Source organism: Rhamphochromis sp. 'chilingali' (assembly GCF_963969265.1).
Source record: "Rhamphochromis sp. 'chilingali' genome assembly, chromosome: 2".
In the NCBI taxonomy this organism is placed as follows: Eukaryota; Metazoa; Chordata; class Actinopteri; order Cichliformes; family Cichlidae; genus Rhamphochromis; species Rhamphochromis sp. 'chilingali'.
The window spans coordinates 34,172,826-34,199,162 of record NC_137930.1 but is presented as its reverse complement, the minus strand read 5'-3'; the positions used below and the strand labels follow the sequence as shown (position 1 = coordinate 34,199,162).

Sequence of the window (26,337 nt, the reverse complement as noted above, 5' to 3'; positions counted from 1 at the left end):
TACTTTCTAGTATCAGCTGAGGTTTGCTGGAGCCACAGCTGTAAAAGCTGCTGGTCATGATATCTGTTTGGACATCTGGTGAGAGGGAAACATGAAGATGAAACCAGGAGATGTCCTTACTGAATCATCACAGCTGAACAGGTGATGGAGAAACAGGTTTTCCTTTTAGGTGACATGGATAAGTTATGAAGTTATGAACTGTTTCTGAGAGACAAATAACACCAGGATCCTTTTCTACGTAGCTGACGGCTGGTAACTGTGCAGGGGCCAGGTTGGGCATTAACAGGGAAAGGGGGGCACAAAGAAATATTTTTCTTTGTTATGTCATTTAAAAACTTTGAATAAATAATTATCTGAATTTTACAACAAAAGTGGCCATCTGATTAAATGTATAGAAATCCATTATTGTATATAGTAACTAATAAGTCTAATATACATCCTAGTAAGCTATAGTACTTTATCCTTTGGGAAGGTACCATCTGTGCAGTCTGCAGTTCTGTTGAAGAAAGATGTAGAGTCTATTTAATTATTGTAGAAAAATAATTGATTTCTGTGCATTTGTTTTACACTTGCATTAAATTAAAGTTGATTACATCGATTAAGGGAGCGAGCGCAAATGCAAAAACTGAGCGAGAGGGGCTGCTATTGTGTGTATGGATAATAGCAAACACTGAAATACATGTTTTGCACACAGCAACGAGTTTTGTTCACTCAAATTTAGCTTTTCTTCACTCAAAATAAATTTCTCCTCAAAATGCAACACGTGCACCTGCAAATGTTTTTTACGTGCGCTCAGAATAATGGCACAAAAATAACGCCATACACCCCTAGTTTTAATGGTTTGGGGCATAGTGGGAAGTATATTACATGTACTTCCTAACTGTCTGTCTAACACTGTCATTTGTGGAAAAGCCCAATGAACCTCTTGACATCAACTATGAAACAATTTGTTTTTTGGTGAATGGATCATGAAGTAGTTTGTTGGCGCAGTTATAAATTACATTTACATATAGGACAAAAGAGTGCAAGATAAGTATACCACTAGAAATTTGGACTTGAGTAATGTTGTCAATTACTTTGCTGAGTGCAAAGCCAGAAAGATGACATTCAGATTCAACAATAGTTTGTTTTTTGGAAGGACTGATGTATGTAGGATATATCGAGAAGCTGGTCCATTAGAAATAGTTATTGAATGAGGAATTCTATTCATTAGTGTGCTGGTTTGGTACAGTGACCACAGTGAAGACCTGTAGTTAATGGACTTCACCCAACTTCCGTTTGAGATTGCTGTTCATGGCACTGGAATGATACAGTTAATACTGTTGATTATTCCTGTACTATACAATTTTTGCATTTACACAGTGTGTGTCTGTGTGAGAGAGAGACAGAGTGAGATAGTGTGTATACTCGGGTACAAGTTGGTGGGAACGATAACCACTGTTTTTGTCTGCTAGAGTGGTTTTTTCACTGCATATTCTGCACCAAAACTCTGTGCGTTCATCATTTGTTTGAAGCCAGCTCACCTCCTGCAACCCCTTTTCCGAGAATACTTTTTGCAGTTCGGACTCCTTCTGACATTTCTTTGGAGGTGGAGGAACACCAAAGTAATTACGTAAAGGAGCTTGCTTCTTGGACATCTTTAAGAGTTCTAAACAAATGTTTGTCCTCCTCCAGAAAATCTTATGTACGCAAACGCGTGTTGCAACTTCTTATCTGGTGCGCGTCTTTTATTTTGACAGAAAATGCACACCTGCGGACCACTTATGTGCACCCCTGGTCATATTGTAAATCCAAACACATGATCATATAAACCCAACAGATTAGTATTTTTGTCTGCTATCCATTTATTTTTTTATGAGCTAGTGATGCAATACTTGTCTACACATATCCACAGGTGACAGCACATGATGCTTATTCTGAAACAACTGTGGGAAGGCTGGGCAGGATCCTGGTCCAGAAATTCACGTAAGGCATCCTCATTTTCTGTTGCACGTAGTTGTTGTTCATATCAGAATGGATCTCCAGGAACTGTGGTGCACTTCTGGTGAACGTTGGCCAGTTAACAGGCACGCTTGAGCCTCCGTTGTTGGGATCTCTGTGGACATAAAAAGAAAAAAGTAAAACATAAATACAGCAGCTTAATTTATATTTCAATACTTGGTTTAGTTGTTTGGTTTCTGTGATACTCTGACAATCGTTTGTGTCTGCAGAATTATACCCAGTTTTGGCAAAGTTGGTCCAGTAGGAGATCATGGCGCCGGAGACACGGCGATGGCTTGGCCAGTATCCAAGTGGTGTGGTAAAGGGCTTTCCAAACACGTACTGCAGGTCGTCAGCGTGGTCAGCTCCCATCCAGCTTGGGTAGGGCATGATAAGACCACCCATACGGTTGGGCTCAGAGAAGAGGTAGGAGTAGGTGCGCCCAGTTCTTTAATGAGAAAAAACATTGATGTGACAATAACTACACAACTGACAAAAACTATTTGACTTTCATTTCTGTAATTATTTATATGAATGAAATTTTTTTTTTTTTTTTTTTTTTTGGCCTGTCCCGTTTGGCTCTTTTGCCCTCAGAATTGTTGTCTAAAGGCAAAGAAAGATGCCCAACGGATTTACTTTATATGAATGAAATTTTACTGAGACCACTATTATCTCATTAAACTGTGACATCTGTATTGCAAGATAATATTCTCACGTGGCATTGTCAGCATGTAGATAAAGGGCAGCCTGTGTAGGAACCAGGAAGATGTAGTCCGTTCCTACTCCCACAATGGTTTTCTTGATGGTCTTCTGGCTGGGATTGCTTCCCCAGTTTGAAGTATAGGTGGAGTAGGCATTGTTCAGACCAACCGTGCCCTTCTCCTTTGTGTACGCTCCCAAGAGCCTCCTCACATCGTCACTGAAATCCGAAAGTGAGGATTAAGGTCTGATAAAACACCTTACTGTCACCTAAGGTTTGATATAGTGTTACATCCATGTTGGCATTGTTATTGTTTCAACTGATCAAATGGCTCAAACTCACATAGGGGTGCTAATTAGATCTGAGTTGATTGACGGAACATCTAAAGCAGTGAAAATATGCCCGTCCATGTCATTGACTCCAGCAATGTAATCAATTTCAGCTGCATTGTGGAACAAGTGGGAAGGATCTTCTGGCAAGAAGTCCCCATCAATCACAGGAGACAGGATCAGGTTGAAGACAATGGGGTCTGAGAAATGCAGACAATTAGAACATGTACTATATGCAGAACAAACTTTGTTTTATATATACTGTGTTAGCCAGCATATAGTTTAAACTGTTGGATTTGCTTGTATCCCATTGAACTTTGTGAGCAATCTTGTCAGAAAAGCTTTCATCGTGTCTAAAATGAGAATGTAAAGTAGGCTGTGTGGAATGTAATCCTTACTATCGGGTGAACCGGACAAACTGATAGTGCCTGCCAGTGTTAGGGCTCCAGGATCAGCCATCTTCAAACAGGCAGCCATTCTGTTATCAGTTGGGCACTTGACCTTCTGAGCAACCTGCAGAGTGGGTGTAAATTAATAATTATGTGCTATTGTTAAAGCTGTTTACACAGATTTTGTATTCCTATTATTTGTTCCGAAAGAGTGATTATATCCAGAGAAGCTGCTATGTACCTCCTCAGCGAACTTGCGAGGGTTCTTGTTGATTCCCCAGGGGCAAAGTGCCACTCCACTCTGGGAGATGGCTCTCCTGATGATGCCTTTATTGTGGGGAGTGAGAGTCTGTGGGTGGAAGGTTAGGAAGAATACTTAGTTTGATCTTGTGCAACAACTTTATGGTTTCCAGTGCAAATAGCAAGCCAACAATTGTAACCACTGTAGCAGATGGGTGAGAACCAGGTCTAGGTCTGCTGTAAGTGTCACCTCAACATAAATTACTAAATTTGATCTGTTGACTGTGATGTTGCTGTACTGCTTACAGTGTTTTTATTTTAGCAAACAGTTTGTGCAGGAATTCGCTTCTTCAGTTCCTTGCAAACTAAGTTGCCAGTGTGAGTTTATAGCTCAAAACTCTATAATCTTGTCCAAATATGGTCACTGGTTCGAACAACCAAGGATTTTGATATATGTGTGTATATATACATATCTGTGGAAATGTATTTTCACCTGGAAGCTAACACTAGCTCCACCTGCAGATTCCCCAAAGATGGTGATGTTGCCAGGGTCGCCTCCAAATGAGCGGATGTTTCTGTGTACCCAAGCAATGGCAGCCTGCTGATCCCACAAACCGTAGTTTCCTGAGGATCAAATATATTTCAGCTCATGAGAAGAATCACTGCTTTAATGGAAGTATTTTTTAAATGGCAACCTAGCATGTACCAGGCTCTGTAAAGTGTGTGTAACTTACCAGGCAAGCCAGAGTCTCCACTGCTCAGGAAGCCCAGTGTTCCCACACGGTACCCCACCGTCACTACAATAACATTCCCTCTGTCTGCAATCTCCTGTCCGCTGTACAGGTAATTATCCAGGAAGTTCGCACCCATGGAGCCTCCAACCAGGAAGCCTCCTCCATAGATCCAAACCATGACAGGGAGACCGGCAGATACTAGAGGACAAAGTTAGTGAAATTTAGTCTTTGTCTAATTTACATTAAAAAATAAACAAATAACCTAGGGCTGCGCAAGTTAATGCGTTATTATCACATCAACGCATTCATTGATTAATAACGACAATTATTTTATTTTGAAGGTCCATGCTAACTGCCTCAGAACATAAAAAGCCACGGGTCACAGGAGGGATGGGATGTTGATCTGTGCAGGCTTGAAATGGGTGACATTATGCATCTCAACCAATGAGATCATTTATGGTGGGCTTGATAGTACTGCAGGGCAGAGTTGATAGAACTAAAGTTATTTGTAAGAGCTGCAAAGTTGAGTTTTCTTATCATCGGAGTACAGTGGTCTCTCGCTATAACGCACCTTTTGCAGCCTCGCTGTTTCACAGATTTTTTTTTGTGTGTGTGCAATTTTGCATCCTTTTTTCCCCCTGCGCATTGTATTCTGCGTTCTCATTGACTGTAGACCATTGTCAATCAATCTCATGCCGTGTCTCCTGTACAGTACAGAATGTGTTCAGCTTGTCAAATTAACATAAATCTTTGATCGCTAGCAGTATGACTCTTACGTGCTGTACTGTATGTTTGTAAGTTATCTCCCCAACAAACACAACAGTGTCAACGAAACCTTTTTCAAAGGCACCTGTGGTAGCACCCAAAAGGCAGAGGAAGATGCTAACCACCGCACAAAAAGTTGGACTTCTGGATATGCTGAAGGAAGGTATAAGTTACTGTATTTTTTGGACCATAAGGCACACCAGATTATAAGGCGCATTAAACAGGGTTTGATCTTTGGTTTCATTCTATAATACTGGATTTATTTTTCTACGAAGGTTTGAACTTTGAGAGTGTTTAAACAAGAGAGAAAAGTGTGAAAATGTTCATGTCTGTCTGAGAAAAGTGTCTAAAGCGTGTAGTGAGGGGTTTTACAGCCTTAACACATCTATAATAACTGTAAAAAATAAAGCTGACTACTTCATGGATTTCACCTATCGCTGGTTATTTTTAGAGCGTAACTTGCACGATAAACGAGGGACCACTGCACTTCAAGTCTGAAGTATCACTTAAATGCATTACACGCTATTGATGCCAGCAAAACACCCACTCAAACAAACAGTGGCAGGAGGATCGACAGACTACATTGGATGCAGCTTGTAGGAGAAGTATAGTTAAACAAAACGGGAGAAGCTAACAATCGCCATAACAAAGTGGCTAGCTACAAACTGCAAGTCAATTATTATCGTGGAAGATGTCGGTCTGATGAGCCTCCCTCAAGACACACCAGAATTCACAAGCTGTACAAAAAGGAGAGCACTATGAAAGCAACTGTGTCATTATGTGCACTAGCTGTTGCTCCCTCTGGAATCTAGTGGATGTCACTAGGTAACCATAATTACCTGAGAGTTGCAGTACATTATATTGATGAACAGTGGGAGCTGCGTTTGCATGCTCTGACTGCAGCGAAAACAGAAGAGAGTGGCAAAGAGTAAGAAAATTTCAATTTAGAGGAATAGATAAATGCAGTAAATTTTGTCAACTCAATCTAGATTAGTGAAGGTGGGTTTTGGGGCGGGGGGGGGGGGGGGGGGGGGGGGATTCTCATTCTCCACCAGAAATCAAGAATAAACAGACTTCACAGAATAAAAGTCCTTTGACAGTAAATGATCTTGAACATCTCCCTGACAACAGAAAATGTTTCTGGTGGTACCTGAAAAAAATCAACATATTTATAAATGTTAACTTGCTGTTGATCAAAAGGTGCCTGTTATAAAGTTATGCTCGTGATTCTTTGTTGGATCTGATTAGATTCATGTTTATGTTGAGATCGACAAGAAGTGTTTTAACTGCTACTGTGTTAAGGAAATAGTGCTGTTAAAAAGCACCTTATTTCTTTAAAGGCGTTGCTAACTGATAGCAACGTTGCTAACTCATATAGCACATCCGCTATATGAGATGTGCACTTCTCATATAGCAGTGCTATGGGTGCCGGTTTAGCTCAGTGGGTGAGCAGGTGTATGGCTGGAGAGCAGTGGGCCTGGGTTTGAGTCCGACCTGCGGCCTTTTCCTGCGTGTTCTCGCAGAGAATCATGCAATTCATGCGATCACAATTTAAAAAATTTCATCATTGCCCAGCACTAAAATAAACTTTTGTGCATTTCTGTTTTTACCTGAGCTGCCATGAGGAACCCAGATGTTAAGGTACAGGCAGTCTGTACTGCCAATGTAGTCAGTCATCACAAGGTTCAACTGAAGGCATCTGGGCTTGTAGTCTGTGGCCTGTAGAATACCTGACCAGAAACACATTAAAAGAGTTAAATATTACATTTGAAAAATTATCAGGATACATGTGTATGTTACTTCACACAGCGCAGGTCTTAGCTTGCCTACCTTTGCAAGTAGTAGAAGTAATTTTCTATTGACTGATTAAAGTTAACCGGAGACATGCAGAAAAGGCTGCTGAGAGTTTCAGAGATAACAGCTAAAGACTGATGAGAAACTTAATCAGTCTACCTACCATCCCAACCACGGTGAGGCCTTGGTTTCTCAAATGTTCCAGGAGCATCAGCAAAGGGAATCCCCAAGAAGATATCCATGGATCGGCCTGATCCCAGACTCTTCGATTTTCCCTCAACCTTCCCTCCCTCGGTCTGCACCACACCAAGCTAAAGAGATAAAGCACAATGAGATAAAAAAAATGTTGATACGTTTGTAGCTAAATAGTCTTTGCACAACAAGATGACAAAAAATCCTGTAAACATGAAAAATACACATTTTGTGTAACACTTACAGAGGCCGCAGAGGCCGTCTCTAGAAACAAAGCAACAGCAATCAAAATCCCCAGCGTCAGCATCATGAGTAACTGGCAGAATGGCACCGATTGTCACCCTGACTTTTATAAAGCGGACTCCTCCCCTGGACAACATCTGACCTGTGTGAAGTTCGTGGGCCTGCTTTTCTCACAGTTACATAATATTTAACCACCTTGTGTACATTACACCTTCCCAAATACTTCCCGTGTATCATATCATTATATCATTAATTTCCATATTTTCGAGAAGGAAAATAAGTTGTTTTAGACTCAGTGAGCAGAGAGACAAATTTAGCCAAATGTTCATGTAAGTTGCCTAATGTGTAAGAATGACCACAGGTCAGGATGTATTTTGAAATATTTCACGCAGACAAATAATGACAGTCTGATTCTGGACATGCAAAGAAGGCTACTAGTAGTATGTTTGGCATCTCGTTTTTTAATTTAATGAATTACTTCAAAAATAGAGAGCTGGTTCAAAAAAACACACAAACAAAACAGACAGAGATTGTGTTACAGTCCTGACCAGAGCCTTCGTAAGACATGCAAGTGATTAATCTTTCACGTGTGACTTGTGAGTTTTCCCCCACTATTTATCAGGAAACCATCCTCTATTGAGTTTACACAGCTGTCAGACTGTGCACAGAGTCACACTCCTCTAGCCAATCTGAAAAGTTAACCATTATGTTTTGAATGCTTCAAAACTAAACTGTAAATACCTTTATTGTAGCCTACAATTAATAACTATTTCTACTATAAAGTGCAAATTTGCTGAGTCAGCGTTATCTCTTATGTGCTTTTCCACGGCTACTGATTTTATCTGTGACATAATCTATACACCTATGGGGTCCATGCATATACAGCAACAGTGTCTGCATGTGCATGACACTCACCTGCCACATATCTAGTCAGCCAATCACATGACAGCAACTATTGCGTTTAGGAATGTAAGCATGGTCCAGATGACCTGCTGACCCCCAAATGGCAAAGAAAAGCAATTTAAGTGACTTTGAATATGACTTGGTTGTTGATGCTATCCTATTTCAGAAACTGCTGATCTACTGGGAGTTTCCCTCACAATCATCTCTAGGGTTCAAAGGCATGGTCTGAAAATGAGAAAATGACCAGTGAGCAGCAGTTCTCTGGGTGAAAAATGCCTTGTTGATGTCAAACATCAGAGGAGTTGACTTTTAGGTTTGTTAGGTATGAAGCTATCATTAGCTTGCTAGCCCTGGCATCTCCACATATATATATTTAGAGCTTCAGGTGTAAATTCAAATAGATCAAATAAAACTAAGACAACCATATTTGTCTCTGCTATGCTAATTTTTAATGAACTATCACTGATACTGATACTTTTAGATCAACATGTCTGCACATGTCCACAGTGGACAGCACATGCTCCTTCTTCAGAGCCCACTGTGGGAAGGCTGAAGCCCTCGGTCTGCACCAGCTAAAGAGATAAAGCACAATGAGACTAATATACATACCGTATCCTGATGTTTTTTCAAATGTAATATTCAACTCTTTTAATGTGTGTTTCTGGTCAGGTATTCTACAGGCCAAAGACTACAAGCCCAGGTCATCTCAAATTGGTTTCCAATTGAGTCCAATGTGCTTAAATGGCCTCCACAAAAACAAAACCTAAATCCAGTTGAGCACCTTTGGGATGTGCTAGAATAAGAGATGTGCATCATGCATTTGATGCTAATATTGCCGGCGCTGGAGGAGAAAATAAAATCCTACTAGCTGACACATTTCTTACACAAGTCAAATCGCTGTCTCCCTTCGTGACATAATAACAGGTGAATTATCTTTTAAGGATGAGGTGGCCAAATTTGCTGAGTGAGATACCCATTATGAATGTGGGCATTGGGAGGTGACATGATCGGTATCTGGGACCACAAAATCACTAAACACAGAAAAAAAGGAACCATTTCACTTTTTAAGAAGAGAAAAATATGAGGAACCGTAGAAAATTTAACCCAGTGTTAAAGCACTCTGAGCTGTATTGTCTCTTGTCCTGTCCTTGTTTATCTTACATAGATATAGTTAGTATTAGGGCCTTTTTATCTTTTTCATTTTATTTAAATTTTGTGAGTTATTATTATTTGTAATTTCTAGTTTTATATCTGTTGCAGATATATTTTGATATTCTTATAAATGCACCATGGGCGGCTTTGGGTGAAATGGCATTTCGATTCGCTGTATACTGTGTATATTGTTGTATTAACAACATGAATTGAATTGAATTGAACTGGCCTTTGAGCTAAGGGTGCTTAAACTAACTTTGCAAGGTATGAAGCTATCATTAGCTTGCTAGCCCTTTTGTCTCCACATATTTAGAGCTTCAGGTGCAAATTCAAAAGTCATCTTTATTTAGCACATTTAAAGCACATCAAGTGTCTGCCAAAGTGCTGAACAGAGGGATAATATAATCAAAAAGAAAGAATTAAAATAGATATGATGAAAACATTATAGAAACCCCTGATAGTTGATCAAATAAAACTAAGACAACCATATTTTCTCTAATATGTTTATTTTTCATGAACTAGCACTGATACTGATACTTTATTTAGATCTACATGTCTGCACATGTCCACAGTGAATAGTACATGCCCTTTATTCAGAGGTGACTGTGGGAAGGCTGGGCAGGATGCTGGTCCAGAAATGCACATAACGCAGCCTCATTTCCTGCCTTATGTAATTCTGGTTCATGTCAGAATTGATCTCCAGGAACTTTTCACCACTTCTGGTGAATGTTGGCCAGGTAGCAGGCACGGCTGAATCTCCCTTGTTAGGATCTCTGTTGATCAGAGAAATTGAAAACATCACTGATGTGTTTTTAATTTGTATTACAATAAGTGATTCAGTTGTTTGATTTCTTTGACGCAAAAATCTGTGTTTGCAGAATTATACCCAGTTTTGGCAAAGTTGGTCCAGTAGGAGATCAAATAGTCAGAGACACGGCGATGGCTTGGCCAGTATACAAGTGGTGAGCTGAAGGGCTTTCCAAACACGTACTGCAGGTCGTCAGCGTGGTCAGCTCCCATCCAGCTTGGGTAGGGCAATAAAGGACCGCCCAGAAGGTTGGGCTCAGAGAAGAGGTAGGAGTAGGTGCGACCAGTTCTTTGATGAGACAAAAAGAACAGGAAAATTAATGTGATGATAACTCCACCACTGCTAAAAAAATATGTATTTTTATTTCGTAAGTAATTAATTAGATAAACTGTGACATCTGTATTTCAAGGTCACATTCTCACGTGGCATGGTCAGCATGAAGATAAAGGGCAGCCTGTGTAGGAACCAGGAAAATGTAGTCTGTTTCAATATCAACAATGGTTTTCTTGATGGTATCCCAGGTGGGAAAACTTCCCCAATTTGAGGTATACGTGGAGTAGGCATTGTTCAGGCCAGACTCACCCTTCTCCTTTGTCAAGGCAGCCAAAAGCCTCCTCACATCGTTACTGCAATCAGAAAGAGAGAACTGATAAAATTCCTTACTGCCACCAAATCATGGTTTACCGTTTTGCGATGTGTAAGTTGTTTGAAATTGTTTCATGATGCAATTCCAAATCACTCCAAAGCTGATCAAAGCACTCAAACTCACGTAGGGGTGACAACCAGATCAAGGTTGACTGATGGAACATCAAAATTGGTGAACATATGCCCGTCCATGTTGTTGACTCCAGCAATGTAGTCAATTTCAGCTGCATTGTGGAACAAGTTGGAAGGATCGTCCGGCAAGAAATCACCATCGATCACAGGGGCTATCTCCAGGTTCAACACAAGGGGCTCTAAGATATGCACACAATCAGAAATCATTATATATATGCCAGAAATTGTGCAATAATTAGTATGAATATAATTTGGTGGGTAATTTAAGCAGAACTGTTTTCATCACGTATAAATTAGGTTTTGTGGAACGTAGTCCTTACGATCAGGTGAACTGAGCAAATTCACAGTTCCCGCCTTTGTTAGGGTCCCAGGATCAGTCATCTTCAGACAGGAAGCCATTCTGTTATCAGTTGGGCAGTTGACCTTCCGAGCAACCTGCAGAGTGGGTGCAAATTATCTGTAATTACCCCCATGTTTTATGCATGTTTCTATTATTATTTCCTTATTTGATCAAAAAAAAAAAAAGAAAAGTGGTTATATGTAAAGAAGCTGCTATGTACCTCCTCAGCAAACCTACGAGGGTTTCTGTTGAGTGCCCAGGGGCAAAGTGCCACCCCACTCTGGGAGATGGCTCTCCTGATGATCCCTTTATTGTGGGGAGTGAGAGTCTGTAGGTGGAATGTCAGGAGAAATACATATTTCACTATCTGCTTTGAAATGAGTTCCACCTATGGATAGATGGTCAGAAAAAGAACAAATACTCTCACCTGGAAGCTAACACTAACTCCACCTGCAGATTCTCCAAAGACGGTGATGTTGTCAGGGTCGCCTCCAAATGAGCGGATGTTTCTGTGCACCCAGGCGATGGCGGCCTGCTGATCCCACAAACCGTAGTTTCCTGAGGATTAAATATAATCAAGTTTGTAGAAAGAATCACTATTTAAATGGAAGTATTTCTGTATTGGCAGTCCATCATGTACCAGGTTCTGTAAGATGTGTGTACCTACCAGGTAAATCAGAATCTCCAGTGCTCATGAAGCCCATAGGTCCCACACGGTACCCAAGTGTCACTACAATAACATTCCCTCTGTCTGCTATCTCCTTTCCATAGTACATGTAGTTATCCAGGTTGTAAGGCCCCATGGAGCCTCCAATCATGAAGCCTCCTCCGTAGATCCAAACCATGACAGGGAGACCAGAAGATACTAGAAGGATGAAGACAGTTAGCACTGGTCTAATTTAATATATAAACATTTTTGGCTTCTGTCTTTACCTGAGCTGCCATGAGGAACCCAAATGTTAAGGTACAGACAGTCCTCACTGCCTACGTAGCTATTCTGGAAGAAGTTCAGCTGAAGGCACTCGTCTCTGTACTGTGTGGCCTTTAGAACACCTGACCAGAAACACACATTAAAAGAGTAGTGTGTTATCATTTAAGATTACCATGAAGCATCAAGTATGTTATTATTACATATTTCTTCACACAGAGCTGGCCTTAGCGAATACTTATTTCACTTTGCAAGCAGAAGATGAAACATATTTAAAAGGAAATGAGCAGAAAAAGCTTCTGTGAGTTTCAAACATAATTGTTAAAGAGGTCAAATCTAGTGAAAAATGCTGTCCACCCACCTCCCCAACCAGGGTGACGCTTTGGTTTCTCAAACCTTCCAGGAATGTCAGCAAAGGGAATTCCCTTGAAGATGTCCATGGAACGGGATAATCCAAGACTAATTGTTTCACCCTCAACCATCCCTCCCTCAGTTTGCACCACGCCAAGCTACAGAGATTAAGGCAATAAATGGACTAAATATGTGAGCCATAAAAAAAGATGGATGTTTGGGTTTTTTACCACACTGATTAAATTGAGCACAATATGTTTCAATTTGAACACTTAGTGTAACAAAATTACACATGTTGTAATCACGCAGTCACAGCTGAATTATCAGTGCACAACCGAACTTGAAACATATTCTGCACAGTGAAACCTTTAGAGATATCCAAAAGAAAGTCTGTAAACATGAAAAATACATTTTATGTGATACTTACAGAGGCTGCAGAGGCCGTCTCCAGAAAAACAGCAACAGCAAACAAAATCCCCAGCTTCAGCATCATGATCAAGCTGTCAGAATTTCCCTGATTGTCAGCCAGACTTTTATAAAGGAACCAACATTGCACAACATCTGACCAACGTGGAGTCCGTGGCCCCTGGTTTTCTCACTGTTGAATAATATTTAACCACCTTGTATACACTACATCTTCCCCCAAACTTCCCCACATTTAACTAGAAAACCAAAATCGACTAAAAAGAATGGTTAATGGTAGTTATCATGAGTGTAAGGAAGAGGACTCCCTTACTGCATTTATTTATATTGTATTGTCTGTATAGCACTTTAGAGCACACCTTTCACTTTATTAAAAGCACCTTATCAAGCACTTTATGTAGCATTGCACTTTAAGCATGGATTTGCACACAAGAAGTTTAAATATTTATTGACTATTTATTGGGAATTTTAAAATCAGTTGGTGGCCTTGTTTCAGATCCTGCACAGCTGCTCCTCATCAAGGAATGTGGTGGTTGTCTGTCAGGAGAGAAGAATGGTGATTGAGATTGTGATTAAGGTTTACCAATAAGGAAAACTAATGCAAATGTGTGTGTGAAATCTAGGGAAAAGTGTTGCAAATAAGTGTTTGTAAGTTAATGATTACTCACCTTTCTTGCCTGTGTCCTCTTCAAGGTGTTTGGGCAAATGTTTCCCCGGGGGTCCAGACACCATTTAAAGGTTCCGGGAGAGACCATGGGTAAAGAGTGTGGTGAATCTTTTTGTGCTTGGGTTTCTGGGTTTTTATAATATTGGGTTTGGTGTAACATTAAAGTGTGAAGTATTTATTAATATGTAAATGTGAAAATGTATTTATGTATTTATTTATTCTTATTGATATATTGTATACTGTGGTGGAAGGTTGGGATTTAAGAATTTACCTGAGAGTGGAATAATGGTTAAGTCTGTGACAGCTGAACATATTTAAGGCTGCCAGTTGTCATTAGAGGATGGATTTTTGTGCTGTGAAGAAGCTCGACAAGTTAATTGTTGTAAGGAGAGCCATATAGCAAATAAATACTTTGTTCCACTACACTTGCCTTGGTCTGTCTCACTGTGTTTCCAGACGCTAAGGGCTGCCCTGTTACAATGAGACATCTCTTTTAATGTCTGCTCTAATAAGTAGGTAAGCTATTTATAATTATTTATAAATATACAATAAAATTACAAATGATAAACAAGGAGCACAAATACTTTTATTCTTAGTCAACAGAAAAACTAATTCCGATACATACTCGTGAAAATTAGCTGGAGTTAACTGGTGTTATTAAAATCTTTCTTGGGGAAAAAAAAGAAAAATAGTCTCTTTTTATTTTATGTTCTGCACTTCTTCTATTTGCAGGTTTTCTCTACATCTAAAGAATATCTGGAGGTGCAGATGCCACCAATATTGTGTTTGGCTTGTATTTAGTTTAAATACTTCAAAAACAGTCAGTGTATTAAAAAAGGAATACCATGACACAATATATATCTGTTTTTCTTTACTTATCATCTGATACTCAGACTGTGTCTTGCCTTAACCTTTAACCTCTAACCACTTGGCTTGGAAAGGAAAAGTGGGCAGGAGAATTGCAAAGGAAAAGACAAGGCGTATGCTGAGAATCAGAACAGCCTTACACTAGTATCTCCTTAACAGGGTGAAAACTATACAGAAGATAGACTACAAAACATGCATGTGACTTCACCATAACGTGTTCAACCCCCCTTTTTTTCAGTGTTGGTCGTATAAACAAGAACAGCCAAATATTCCTTAATTTCAAAGGTTAAAATTTTAAAAAAGAAGGAACATTCAGGGCCACATGAACTGACAGCAGCAGCACCACAAAACCAGCTTTTGACATTGGAAAGCTGCTGGATTTACTAGAACGCCACAGTGTCAGTTTTATGACTGAAAGTTGTGAACAGAGATGTTTTGGTGGCTGGTCTCATGCATATGTATTTGTAAGAGTTTCACTTTCAGGACAAGAATTAACGTGATTGTGATATTTGCTGCTAAAAGAGTTTATTTCTAGGAGCGGGAGATGAAGTCATCAGGACCAGGTCCTAAACGGCACTTTGCTTGGATGGCTGAAAGCCGCGCGCGTGGTGCCAAAACGTTCGCCCTAAAACTCTTCACTTATTCCTCAGGCTGAGTGTCTAGACACAAGCCCCACTTACTCTCCGTCAGAAGCACTGGGAGTTTCACTGGGACAAAAATGAACTGAATTGAGCTTTTTTTCTTGGCATTGCGCACCCAGCGAGCTGCTTTTCTCTGCTGAATCTGTAACAAATAGGAGTGTCAGCCTTCTCACATTTATCTGAATTGCCAGCAGAAGTGTCAGCAGTGTCTTTGACTACAGCTTAAGAGAAACTGCTTTTTGGGGCTCCTCTATTTACCCAAAATGCCTGAACATATTTAGAAAAAAAAAGAGATCCACAAAAACAGTACAAGTACAGGACCAAAGTTCATGTTGTTCTTCAGTGTTTTGCAGTTCATAGTTCAAATTGAACACTCTAAATATTTTATTCATGTACTTTCTGAGTGCCTTGTTCAGTAAAAACAAACAAACAAAAAAAACTTAAAACAGGAGACTGGAACAGTGTTGTTTGGTTTGAATCTCAATTTTGGGCCTTACGGTCGAAAATTCAAAATTCAATTTGTAGTCGTTTGTTGCAAATTTTAAGTAATTACCCGTTTATTAGTTACTTTGCTATCTTTTTTTTAAATCTTTAATTTAATACGCCTAAAGGAGGAAGACCACAACAACAGGACATGGCATCCGGCGATTTTTAATGTTGGTTATGAATGTTATTTGGTCAGAAAAACTGAACCTTTATTTGTGTCCATGGTGAACTCCAGTTATACTGTAACTAACAAAAATGTCAATTTAAACGCAAACACAAACGGTTTCTCTACATTAACAGCAAAGGGAACACAACTATTACACAAACCTTTCAAAAGAACATAATTTCTTTATTTACACGGTCACATTTTTAAAGAAACTGATGACACAACATATTAACAGTCAAATTTATGTCAACACGTGGTTTTATTGTGTTACATGTAATCTAAAATTTCGGTCTCCATCTCATTTTCACTTCCTTCAGATGGCTGAAATTCATCTTCCTCATCCTCCTCTTCATCCTCCCTATTCTCATACTCCCCCACTTCATCTTCCTCCTCCTCTGCATAAACATCTTTTACGCTTTGGCCTTTACGTCTTCGTCTTTTGGGTAATTCCGGCAGCACTGAAGGACAAACAGAACAAAAAGCCAAAACCAAAAAGTAAAAAGTGGGTGCCAGGTGGTCTTGTTCATGACTCATTTACTTCAAATACTGAAAATAGTCACTGTTAAGTTTTGCCTATGAGTTTTGGTTTGTCATGATAATCCATAATCAGTGCTTCAAAATGTTAGTGCACAAACAAACAGGTTTATTTTTAGGGTAGCATGTTAGCATTTTTCTATTAGAACAACGCAGGGCATCAATGTTTCTGCAGGAATTGTGACTCCAATCATGGAACCAAAAACATAAAAAGTTGACCTACTATCAAAGAAAACATTAATGGATAACAAGAGCTGCTAAAACCAATTTTGCTCGAAACATGGATGTTTTTTTTTTAAAGATTTATTGTTGGCATTTTGCAGATATTGGATAGTGACAGAAAGAGAAAGGTGCCAAGCAAAGGTGCCTGGGCTGCAATCTCAGTTGGACCACCGGTTGACTAACGTTAATATCTGAACATAGTTCATTCCATCCAGTTGTTGTTCACACTCTTTTACTTAAAACTAGACTATGTAACTGGAGTAGCTGCTGGTCATAAGTAGGCTTAGAGGGAAAAAACTTTGCAGCTAATGAATAGAGAAGAGCAAAGAAAACTATCAGGTGAGAAACTAAACTAAAAGCAGGGCATGATTTGGAGTAAAAGTAAAACAAGTTCTGGGTGCACACTGTGTCAAGTTAACATACTCTAATGATCAAGGCGGTTACACAGTAATAAGCGTCACAACTTTTTCCTTACCTGGCTTCTGCGCTCTGATCACCGCCTTGATCATGGCTGAGATCATGTCCCTCAGCTTGTCTGTGGTGCCAACGACACACCAGCCGTCACGCTCGTCACAGTGCTGCTCGTTTCCGTTGTTCTGCTCGATCTCCTTTTGGATGCTGCAAAATGGCAAACGCTTACATTAGTCATTCTAATGGAACCACGACATATTTGATAAATCCACCAGATAATTAAAATGCTACACTGGATACTTTAAAATAATAAAATCTTATTCATTGTTGCTCCTGTTATGTATTCATAAAAAATAATTTCACAGAATCGTACATTCATGTTTTCCTCCCTATTAACATTAGCACATCTTGCTATCTTCTCTTATCCCACCAAAAACAGAAACAGCCAGCACTTCGGAGTATACAAAATATATCTGAAAAGCAGTTAAATCTACTCTTTGAGAATCTTTAGATAACAACATTTTTAGGAGTTAGGTGAAAGGACCTGTGGAAAACCCAGACATCAGTTTGATCAACTTTATTTAGATGAAAAATGATGACAGATGCGAGTAGATATGACCGTTATGAACATTACTGTGTATTACCTTTCCACATCCAAATCACAGACCTGGTAAAACATTTGTCTGTGAGGAGGCAGCATGCCCTCTCTGAAAATGTAGGATGATTCCTGTGGAGATGAAACAGAGGACACAGACAGCTTCTCCATTACTTTTTTTGCAAGACAGCTTGCATTTAAACTGTCATTAAATGCCTTTGTAGCTTCAGGCATTTTCACTATCATGCTATAGAAATGTCAATGTGTTCAAAAAAGGAAAAAAAAAGATTTCAATAAATGAACAGAATATACAGCACTGGGCTAAAGTTTTGATCCACCCCTCATTTCCTTTTGAGTGTCATCTGTAAAACACGGTGGCGTCTCTGTCATTATTTGGGGCTGCATTTCAGCCAGTGGTGTCTTGTCAAAACTGACTGAATTATAAACACAGAAATGCGTGTTTAGATTTTAATCCAACATGCAGTGGGATCTGGAAAGTATCCAACTGACAGCAGTTCGGTTTTCAGCATGATCCCCGACCCACTTCCAAACAGTAAAAGAATACCTGGATAGAAAATCATGTCATGGATTGGCCTCCCCAGAGCTGTTTCAGTCTTTAAATGCTGTATGTATTTCAAGCGAAATGTAAAGAAATAAGGCATGGCTTCAGACTCAAGACCTTTGCACAATACTGTAAACTCTGGCCATACAATCATGAAATTCATCCCATCATATATTCTTTTTTAAGCATGCTTCTAGAAGAATACTCAGGGTCCCATGAAGAAGGAGAGCTTTAATTCAAGTTGGGTTCAATTTAGTTCTATTTACAAAGCCCCAGTTTACAACAATGGTCACCTCACAGTGCTTTATATTCTAAAGACACAAAAATAGAGAGAATTTCAAAATGAAAAATCCCCTCCCCATCCTGCAAGAGGTTTGTTTAACAGGAAGACACGGCAGAAAAACTAGGTTCAAGGCTCTGACTGGATGGGGAAAAATATAACGGAAAATATGAACATATAAAAAACAATTAACAAGCAGCACCAAACACAACTTCTGAGAGAGCAGACAAAACCTACTGACTATCAACAGAGGCTTATAAAAACACGAGGAGTAAAATGAGGGGAATGAAGGAGAAGTACATCATGGGAAGCGTACCTCATCAAGCCTAAATATAAGTGTTATCAAAAATGTTTTTTAAAGCCTGATATTGTAACTATAGAAGGTGTGTGTGCTTAAAACATCTGGCATGTTTGCTCTGATAATGGTCACTGACCTTCAGCTGGTATGTGACTGGAGCTGGATCTCGACTGCTGCTGGGACCCTCCTGAGTGGGAAGATCCATCACACTAGCTGGCTGGGGTGCTGGGGAAAAAAGGACAGCACAACACTGAATAGAGCAATGACTTCATTTACTAACTTAGTAACAAGGTTACTTTTAAAACACTTGAGTCTTGACAATTCATACACTGCACTCACCGCTCTCCCTTTTGTGTGAATATATGTGCAAATCAGAGGCTCTGATAGGCTCACAAATAATATTTGTGTGCATTATCCTCCATACTTCTAAAACACTTACCCGACTTGTTTAATGTGTTTGGCAGACTGTAGTTCAGGGAGCTTCTCTTGGCTTTTATTGGTATGTTGGATAGCAAGTAGCCTAAAAATGGGAACAAATGAAATCAAAAATGCTCATCATAACAAACTAGCTGATTTTGCAAAATGACTAAATTGCTCAAGTTTGTTTTTTGCCCTTTTGAAACACAAACGCTGATGTTAAATGTAGAAAAAGTTTCAACAGAAACGGAGAAATCCTGCTCTCACCGTGCTTGGAGCTACAACGGATCCTGAAATCCAGCATCTGATATTTTTTGGCCTCTGGGGTCTTTCGGGGATCGTAGCCGAGCTTCACCCACAGGCTTCTCCACGGCCCTGTCACCTACATACAAAAAGTCTACCTATGTTAATCTCTTTTTACAGGAAATGAGAGACTGCACAAGTCTCTCATCCAGCAGATGGACATAATAATATCAACAAAAGCATGTAATCTAGTAATCTTTATTACTTTTGAGCATTTATTTTTTAGGACTTGTGGCATTTTAGGCTTTGACTTGATTCAATGTTGTATAGTAAATGGATATTACTTATTCAGTGTCATATTAAATAAGTCATAGCCTTAAACCAATGGCTAAACTTTTAGCCAAATAGGGAAATGTAAAGTAAACTATTATAGCTAAATTACCTCTAAGCTTAAATTCACCCTACAAATATAAATTCTGCTTATTGCTATGCAGTAAATTAAATATTAATAGGTTAAATTTGTCTTTTTAAGTATTTCATTCACTACACAGTTGTATAAGTGTACATTCTTATTCATGACAATATCACTGGTATTTGATTAAAATGGAAGCAAACACAGACATTTCTAAGATTTTAGGGCAGACTGAGTAAGTACAGCAGATTTTTTTAATTAAAATTTCAATATTTCAAAACACCTGAGTGAAGTCGTTGATAACCTCACCATGTAGTAGGCATAGAAGGGCAGCAGCAGCTTCAGTTTATCAGGGTGGAGGTTGATGTTGGCTTTGACTGCGTTCCGTGACCAGATGGGCCGGCTCTCAAACATCTAGGTGCAAAGTATTTTGAGATTAGATAATAACCAAACATGATGGAAAGCAATATTTATGTAACATTATATAAAAGATAGCCTTGTAACATTTTGCTATTTTGGAGAGAAAACTGCTGATTATTGTTGGTTGACCTGCGCTTCTGAAATCAGGTGATGGAAAATGAACAAAAATACCAGTAGATGCAGATTGTGAGCCAAAAAACACAACAAGACAGAGTTTTCAAAGTCTCCGAGCAGATGTAAATACAGCTGTGCAATCTCCCCTCAGTTCCTGCGCTTATCAACTAGTGACCCTTGCAATCAGAGTGTGGCTGAGTGCTGGACACACCTTTTTCAGCTGCTCTTCAGCCTTCTTGTCACACTCATTCATGCAGATTCGCTTCCAGGTCACTTTAGCTGCCTCGAGGCACTCTGCAGGCACGACGGGATCAGTGAAGCTGACAAAAATGGCGTTGTGGGGCCGGCCAGCGCGATTTAAACCAATGAAATTCTTACTGTCACCTGGCATTTGGCTACAAACGCAAAAAAGAGGTGAAATATTATAGGTATCACCCTGAAACTAAAGATCGATAAAGGCTTCCCAATATTGCTGTTTGGGGGTTTACAGTGGTTTACTAACTTTAGATGGACGTCAGGCCGATAGAAATAATCCACGGGACTGTCGAGGCGTGAGAAGATGGGTGGGGGGAGAAAGTAAGGCATGGGCTGCTCAAAGAACTCTTGACTCTCGGGTTTGCGGAGGATGATTTTGTCATACAAAGACGTATGTTTTCCACCTTCTGAATGCACAGCGAGGCACTGGAAGTCTGCCAGCCCTGCAAACGGCAAACATCAGAACAAACATTGTCACTTGCATTATTTGTACTTTTTCTGATACGCTGTCATCTTCTGTCTGAGATCAAACCACCCTGTGACAGGAAGCATTGCCATGCTGGAATTTAAGACAAAGGGATTGAGTGCATGGACATTTTTCGCTTTCAGAAGTGTGGCATGCCAGAAACCACTGCCTAAAACAAGTTAATATGATGTTTGGTAAGATCATGGGAGGGTCCCCGTGTCAAGACAATATATAATATAATTCCCACAGATGTGACCCCCCATTACTGAATTTCATTGAAAGAAAAAAAAAAAGAAATTCTGCGCCCAATAAATTGCACCGATAATCTTCATATTTCATCTCCTTGTTTCATGTGCTGGCATTTGATGTCTGAAGCAATCTTCCTAAGTTGTCTAAAACAAAAAGTAAATAAATAAATCTGCCATTTGGCCACTGGAGGGCACTGTAGTAAACATGTACAGCATCAGTCAAACTGGATTTCCTTTGATTGTTTAAATTCTCACTTTTAACATGATCAAGATGCCACATCGGTAAGATCATCATGACTAAATTACGTATAAACTGTATGAGGAACGAATAAATATTAGAGATTCTTAAAAAAGTGAAACCAAACATTGAAAGAGGACCAAAGGCGAACAAAATTAACACTTTATTATGCTACAGGTGGATAACTGAGAGACACACCCGTGAATTTGTATGTGGTTCCAATGACTCCGAGCATGTCCATGTGGATTTCAGCATCCTTGGGGTCATTTTTTCGCGCCCGCCGTCGCACTCTGAGGAGGAGGTTGCCTGATGAGACGCGGTTTCCGTACAGTGAGTGACAGAAAGGGTCTTGGGGCCGGTAACGCAGCTCGAGACGCTTGCTGGGGTTGGAATAGGTCTGTGGGATTAATGGGAAATAAAGGGTACAGGTATTAACCACAAAAGTGAGAAAGATTTGAGTATCAGTTAATTACCCACAAAAAAAAAAACAATTTAACATGCAAAATAGACAATACATTTTAAATAAAACAGCTCTCCCCTCCAATCCCACAAAGCTACAACCAAGGGCAGGAACGTATGTTTCATATGTTTTATGAAATATTTAAACTTCAAAGAAATTTAAATACCAACTTGTTATTTGTGTATCTCAGTGGAGCACAGCATTCAAATTTCTCTGTTTCAACCTATGGGAGCCAGTGCACCTGGCTGTAATTAAGCCAGGTTGCAGGAGAGGGCGCTCATGAGAAAGTCTTCAAAGGATTGGAGCTAAAGAAGGTAAAAGGCAAAATAATTCTAATAATTTGTGCTAATTGTTTGGGTAACAATTTACGAATGGCCTTCCTCCCTTCGTGACAGCTTTTTTATCTGGAAGGTTAAAAATGTTAAAATGTTGTTGTTATAATCATAAAGATGGAAAAAACAACTGGTGTTACAGTTTATTGCCTTTCCACTGTGATCCTAGGTTCTGGTGGTCATGAATGAGCTTTTCCTCATTCAGCAGATGTAGATTAGATTAGAGATTAGATGAAACTTTATTAATCCCTCGGGTGGGTTCCTCCGGAAAATTCCGTTTCCAGTAGCAAAGCACCGAAAGAAGTTGCAAGTTACAGATACATTAAGGGGAATGAGAGTAAGGATATAAGCATAAATACACCATATATACACATATATAGATACAGAATATACAATATGGATAAACAGGATTGCTCATTTGAGTGAGTATATTGCACAGTGATTATTGCACAGTCAAATATAAGAATAAAAACAAAACAAAAACCAAATATTGCAAATATTGCACAGTGTAGAAAAGCCCCTACAACTCAGTTGTTCCCCCCTCCTTTGTCCTCCTGTTTCTCCTCCCTCTCCCCTCCAGTGAGGAGTTAAACAGTCTGATGGCGTGTGGGACAAAGGAGTTTTTAAGTCTGTTGGTTTTTGACTTTGGGAGAAGCAGCCTGTCGCTGAATAGGCTCCTCTGATTGTTTACGACCGTGTGCAGAGGATGCCCGGCATTGTTCATAATGTCCATCAGTTTCTTTAAGGTCCTCTTCTCTGCCACTGTCACCAGAGTGTCCAGCTTCATGCCGACCACAGAGCTTGCCTTCCTGATTAGTTTCTCCAGCCTGGATGAGTCCTTCTTTGCTGTGCTGCTCCCCCAGCACGCCACGCCATAGAAAAGGACTCCTGCGACCACTGACTGGTAAAACATCCTCAGGAGCTTCCTGCAGATGTTGAAAGACCTCAGCCTCCTGAGGAAGTACAGTCGGCTTTGGCCTTTTTTATACAGGTGCTGCGTGTTGCATGTACTGAATGAGGAAAAGCTCAGACACATTGTTGCAATGAATCTTTTTTTCTTCTTAAAATATCTCAGGCTGCCCTTCATCTGTTTTGTTAATGGTTCAGTCATTAAGGCATCAAACTCATTTAACAGGGAATAATACCTTCTGATGACTGGCAAATTTTAGTGGAGTTGAAAAATAGGATTTTTTTTATTTTTTTTTTTACTTAGGCTCATGTTTTATATGCATACACATATACTCACTAGTCGTGTTCAACTGCTCATCTAATCAGCCAATCACATGGCAGCAACTCAAACAGTAATTCAAACAACTGCTCATTACAACCATGTTTTGCAGAAGAGCATCAATGAATGCAAAACGCATCGAACTCTGAAGCAAATGAGCTATGGGAGCAGAAGACCACACCTGATGCCACTACTATCATCTAAGAACAGGAAATTGAGGTTATGGTTCACACATTGTCACAGAAATTGAACAACAGATGACTGGAAAACTGTCTCCGGCAAGATTCTGATGTGACGGTCCATGTCACAAAGCTCAAAGATCATCTAAAATTGGTTTCACTGCACTGAAATGGGCTCTACAGTAAGCAGAAGTCAATCCAAAAGAGCAGCTTTGCATGTGGTGCAACAGGAGATTTGCATCATGAATGTGACGCTGACAAATCTGCAACAGTGTGATGCTATCATACCAATATGGACCAAAATCTCTGAGGACTATATCCAGCAGCGTGTTTAATGTATGGCACAAACTATTAAAGCAGTTCTGAAGGTAAAAGGGGGTCCAACCATGTACTATCAAGGTGTAGATGGTTCATTACATGTGAAAATGTGGAGGTTTTCAGGACACACGTTTACGTCTTTACATTTAATATAGAAAGAGTAAATTATAGGGAGGTGTGGCCAGCTTGATTTTAAACTGGAACTGTATAGGAGACCCAGCCCTAAAATGCGTTTTACAGCGCTGATCCAAAGCCTGAAAAGATCCCGGTTTTCCTCACAGACCACTTGAATTACAAAATGCTGAAAGACTGTAACTGATATAGTTTAAAACACCAAGTAAATAAAGCGATACATCAAATAAAGCGATGTATTTAAGTTACAATGTTTAAAAAAATGAAAATATATTTTCTATGCGCTCATTAGCCGACACAATGGTTTTCAAAATAAAAGCCCGAGACTGATCTGTGTCCCAGCTTACTTTCCGCTTACTTTTGTTACTTTTTGTTCACCACCCAAAGTGGCCAGCATCCTGTCCGCGCTGCTGAAGACCCCCGGATACTCCACACACACCAACTTCTTGTCCTGGAGCTCCACGGTGGACGAGCTTCCCGGGACATCCTCGTGTTCGGCGGGAAACGTCAGCTCTTTGAGAGTAAAATCCAGCTTCGCGTCCCTCATATCCGCCATACTGACTCCTTAGCTGACTAAAAATTAAGAGTAATGTAATGAACCAACTACTTTAGCCAAAAAGAACACGAAAGAAAACACATCTAACTCCTGCACCAACAGCCGTACGAGCATGTGTTCAAGTCCAAAATAACTCCGGGCGGAAACATTTCAGCACGCATGACGTTCCGGTAGCCTTTCAAAATCAGGACTCAAGACTCAAGAAGTTTATTGTCATTTTGTATGGTGTAACCCAGGCAAAAACGAAATAGTGTTTCTCGCCAGCGTCTACAGTGCAATAAACAATACAGTTTAAAAAAGAATAAGCTTAAAAAGAGCAGTAAAAAATTGCAACAATGGGTATGGATAAATGACATAAAATCTAAGTTATAAAACAAACTCAAGTCACATTCATTTGGGTAGGTAGAAGCAGTCCTTTCACAGAAAGGGATGGTTAAATTAGGTAGTCTGTGTGTCTGTGTGCATGCGTGCGGGGGCATTACAGTCCCTTTGTGGACCTCATAGTGTAGCTGTGTGAATAGCTGAGTGGGTGGGGAGGGGGCACAGTCTGTTTATCACTCTCACAGCTTGTGCAAAGAACCCTTCCAGCATCCTGGTGGTTCTGCAGCTGATGCTCCTGTACCTCTTGTCAGACGGCAGGAGGTAGAACAGGCTATGCGAGGGGTGGTGGGGGTCTCTGATGATGGAGATAGCTCTGCATATGCAGTGCTGTTTGTAGATCTCCTCCAGAGACGAGAGAGGGACACCAACAATCCTCCTGGTAGTCTTAACAATCCTATTGAGTTGACACTTCCCATAGGACTTGCAATTGCCAAACCAATATGTAAAACTTTGTGTTAGGATGTTTTCAATGGTGTGAGGTGAAGTGTGGAGAATCCTGCTTTTCTGAGTCTCCTGAGGGAGTAGAGACACTTTGTGCTTTTTTGATAACTGCTGCGGTGTTAATGGAAAAGGACGGGTCATCAGCTAGGTGTACACCCAGGAACTTAACACTGCTGACCCTCTCGACAGCAGCACCATCTATGATGAGGTCTGTGTGGTGATCTCTGCCAGACTTTATGAAATCGATCACCATCTTCTTTGTTTTGTCCACATTGATGGTGAGCTTGTGGGATCTACACCACACTTCCAGCTGCTCCATTTCCATTCTATAGGCAGACTCGTCATTGTCAGTGATGAGACCAACCACAGTTGTGTTGTCTGCAAACTTCACAATGTTTGTTGTGATTTATAAGTACACACCACTGTGAATTTATAAGTACACAGTGGTGTGTACTTATAAATTCATTTTAAACAACTTAAAATCCCATAACAACACTATAAATACAAGCTTTTTTCAGACTCTTTTTTTTTTGCCTGTCCCGTTTGGCTCTTTTGCCATCAGAATTGTTGTCTAAAGGCAAAGAAAGATGCCCAACGGATTTACTTTACCAAATTGACCATCCCAGCCTTTCCATAATGGTCCATTTGATTCACCTTTTATTGTTTATTTTATTTTCACTTGCTGAATACAGGACAGACTTGACTGGGGGAAAGAAAGGG

At 39.9% G+C, this 26,337-nt stretch overlaps 2 protein-coding genes across 2 annotated transcripts; both read right to left on the bottom strand.

Moving 5' to 3' along the window:
* Positions 1-1,710: 1,710 nt before the first annotated feature.
* Positions 1,711-14,490, bottom strand: cel.2 (carboxyl ester lipase, tandem duplicate 2). Its single transcript, XM_080875461.1, has 11 exons — positions 13,053-14,490; positions 12,636-12,783; positions 12,280-12,399; positions 4,373-4,570; positions 4,132-4,262; positions 3,640-3,747; positions 3,408-3,522; positions 3,023-3,209; positions 2,696-2,899; positions 2,219-2,428; positions 1,711-2,095 (listed from the first exon to the last, which is right to left on the bottom strand). Exons 1-11 carry the CDS (start codon positions 13,116-13,118, stop codon positions 1,912-1,914), a joined length of 1,671 nt encoding a protein of 556 aa, XP_080731587.1. The 5' UTR covers positions 13,119-14,490; the 3' UTR covers positions 1,711-1,911.
* Positions 14,491-15,990: 1,500 nt separating this feature from the next.
* gtf3c5 (general transcription factor IIIC, polypeptide 5) lies at positions 15,991-24,948 on the bottom strand. Its single transcript, XM_080875462.1, has 11 exons — positions 24,598-24,948; positions 21,789-21,987; positions 20,886-21,081; positions 20,595-20,778; positions 20,159-20,263; positions 19,462-19,576; positions 19,217-19,297; positions 18,914-19,002; positions 17,687-17,769; positions 17,107-17,249; positions 15,991-16,333 (listed from the first exon to the last, which is right to left on the bottom strand). The coding sequence occupies exons 1-11, from the start codon at positions 24,793-24,795 to the stop codon at positions 16,143-16,145; spliced, it is 1,584 nt and encodes a 527-aa protein (XP_080731588.1). The 5' UTR covers positions 24,796-24,948; the 3' UTR covers positions 15,991-16,142.
* Positions 24,949-26,337: the final 1,389 nt, after the last annotated feature.

Coding starts and splice junctions, on each gene's coding strand:
- cel.2 (XM_080875461.1), bottom strand. CDS start 13,118: ATGATGCTGAAGCTGGGGATTTTGTTTGCTGTTGCTGTTTTTCTGGAG. Junction 12,784..13,052: donor AGACGGCCTCTGCAGCCTCT/GTAAGTATCACA, acceptor TAATCTCTGTAG/CTTGGCGTGGTGCAAACTGA. Junction 3,748..4,131: donor GAGCTAGTGTTAGCTTCCAG/GTGAAAATACAT, acceptor TTCCACCCACAG/ACTCTCACTCCCCACAATAA.
- gtf3c5 (XM_080875462.1), bottom strand. CDS start 24,795: ATGGCGGATATGAGGGACGCGAAGCTGGATTTTACTCTCAAAGAGCTG. Junction 19,577..20,158: donor CCTTCTATGCCTACTACATG/GTGAGGTTATCA, acceptor TTTTGTATGTAG/GTGACAGGGCCGTGGAGAAG. Junction 16,334..17,106: donor GATCAGAGCGCAGAAGCCAG/GTAAGGAAAAAG, acceptor TTTGTCCTTCAG/TGCTGCCGGAATTACCCAAA.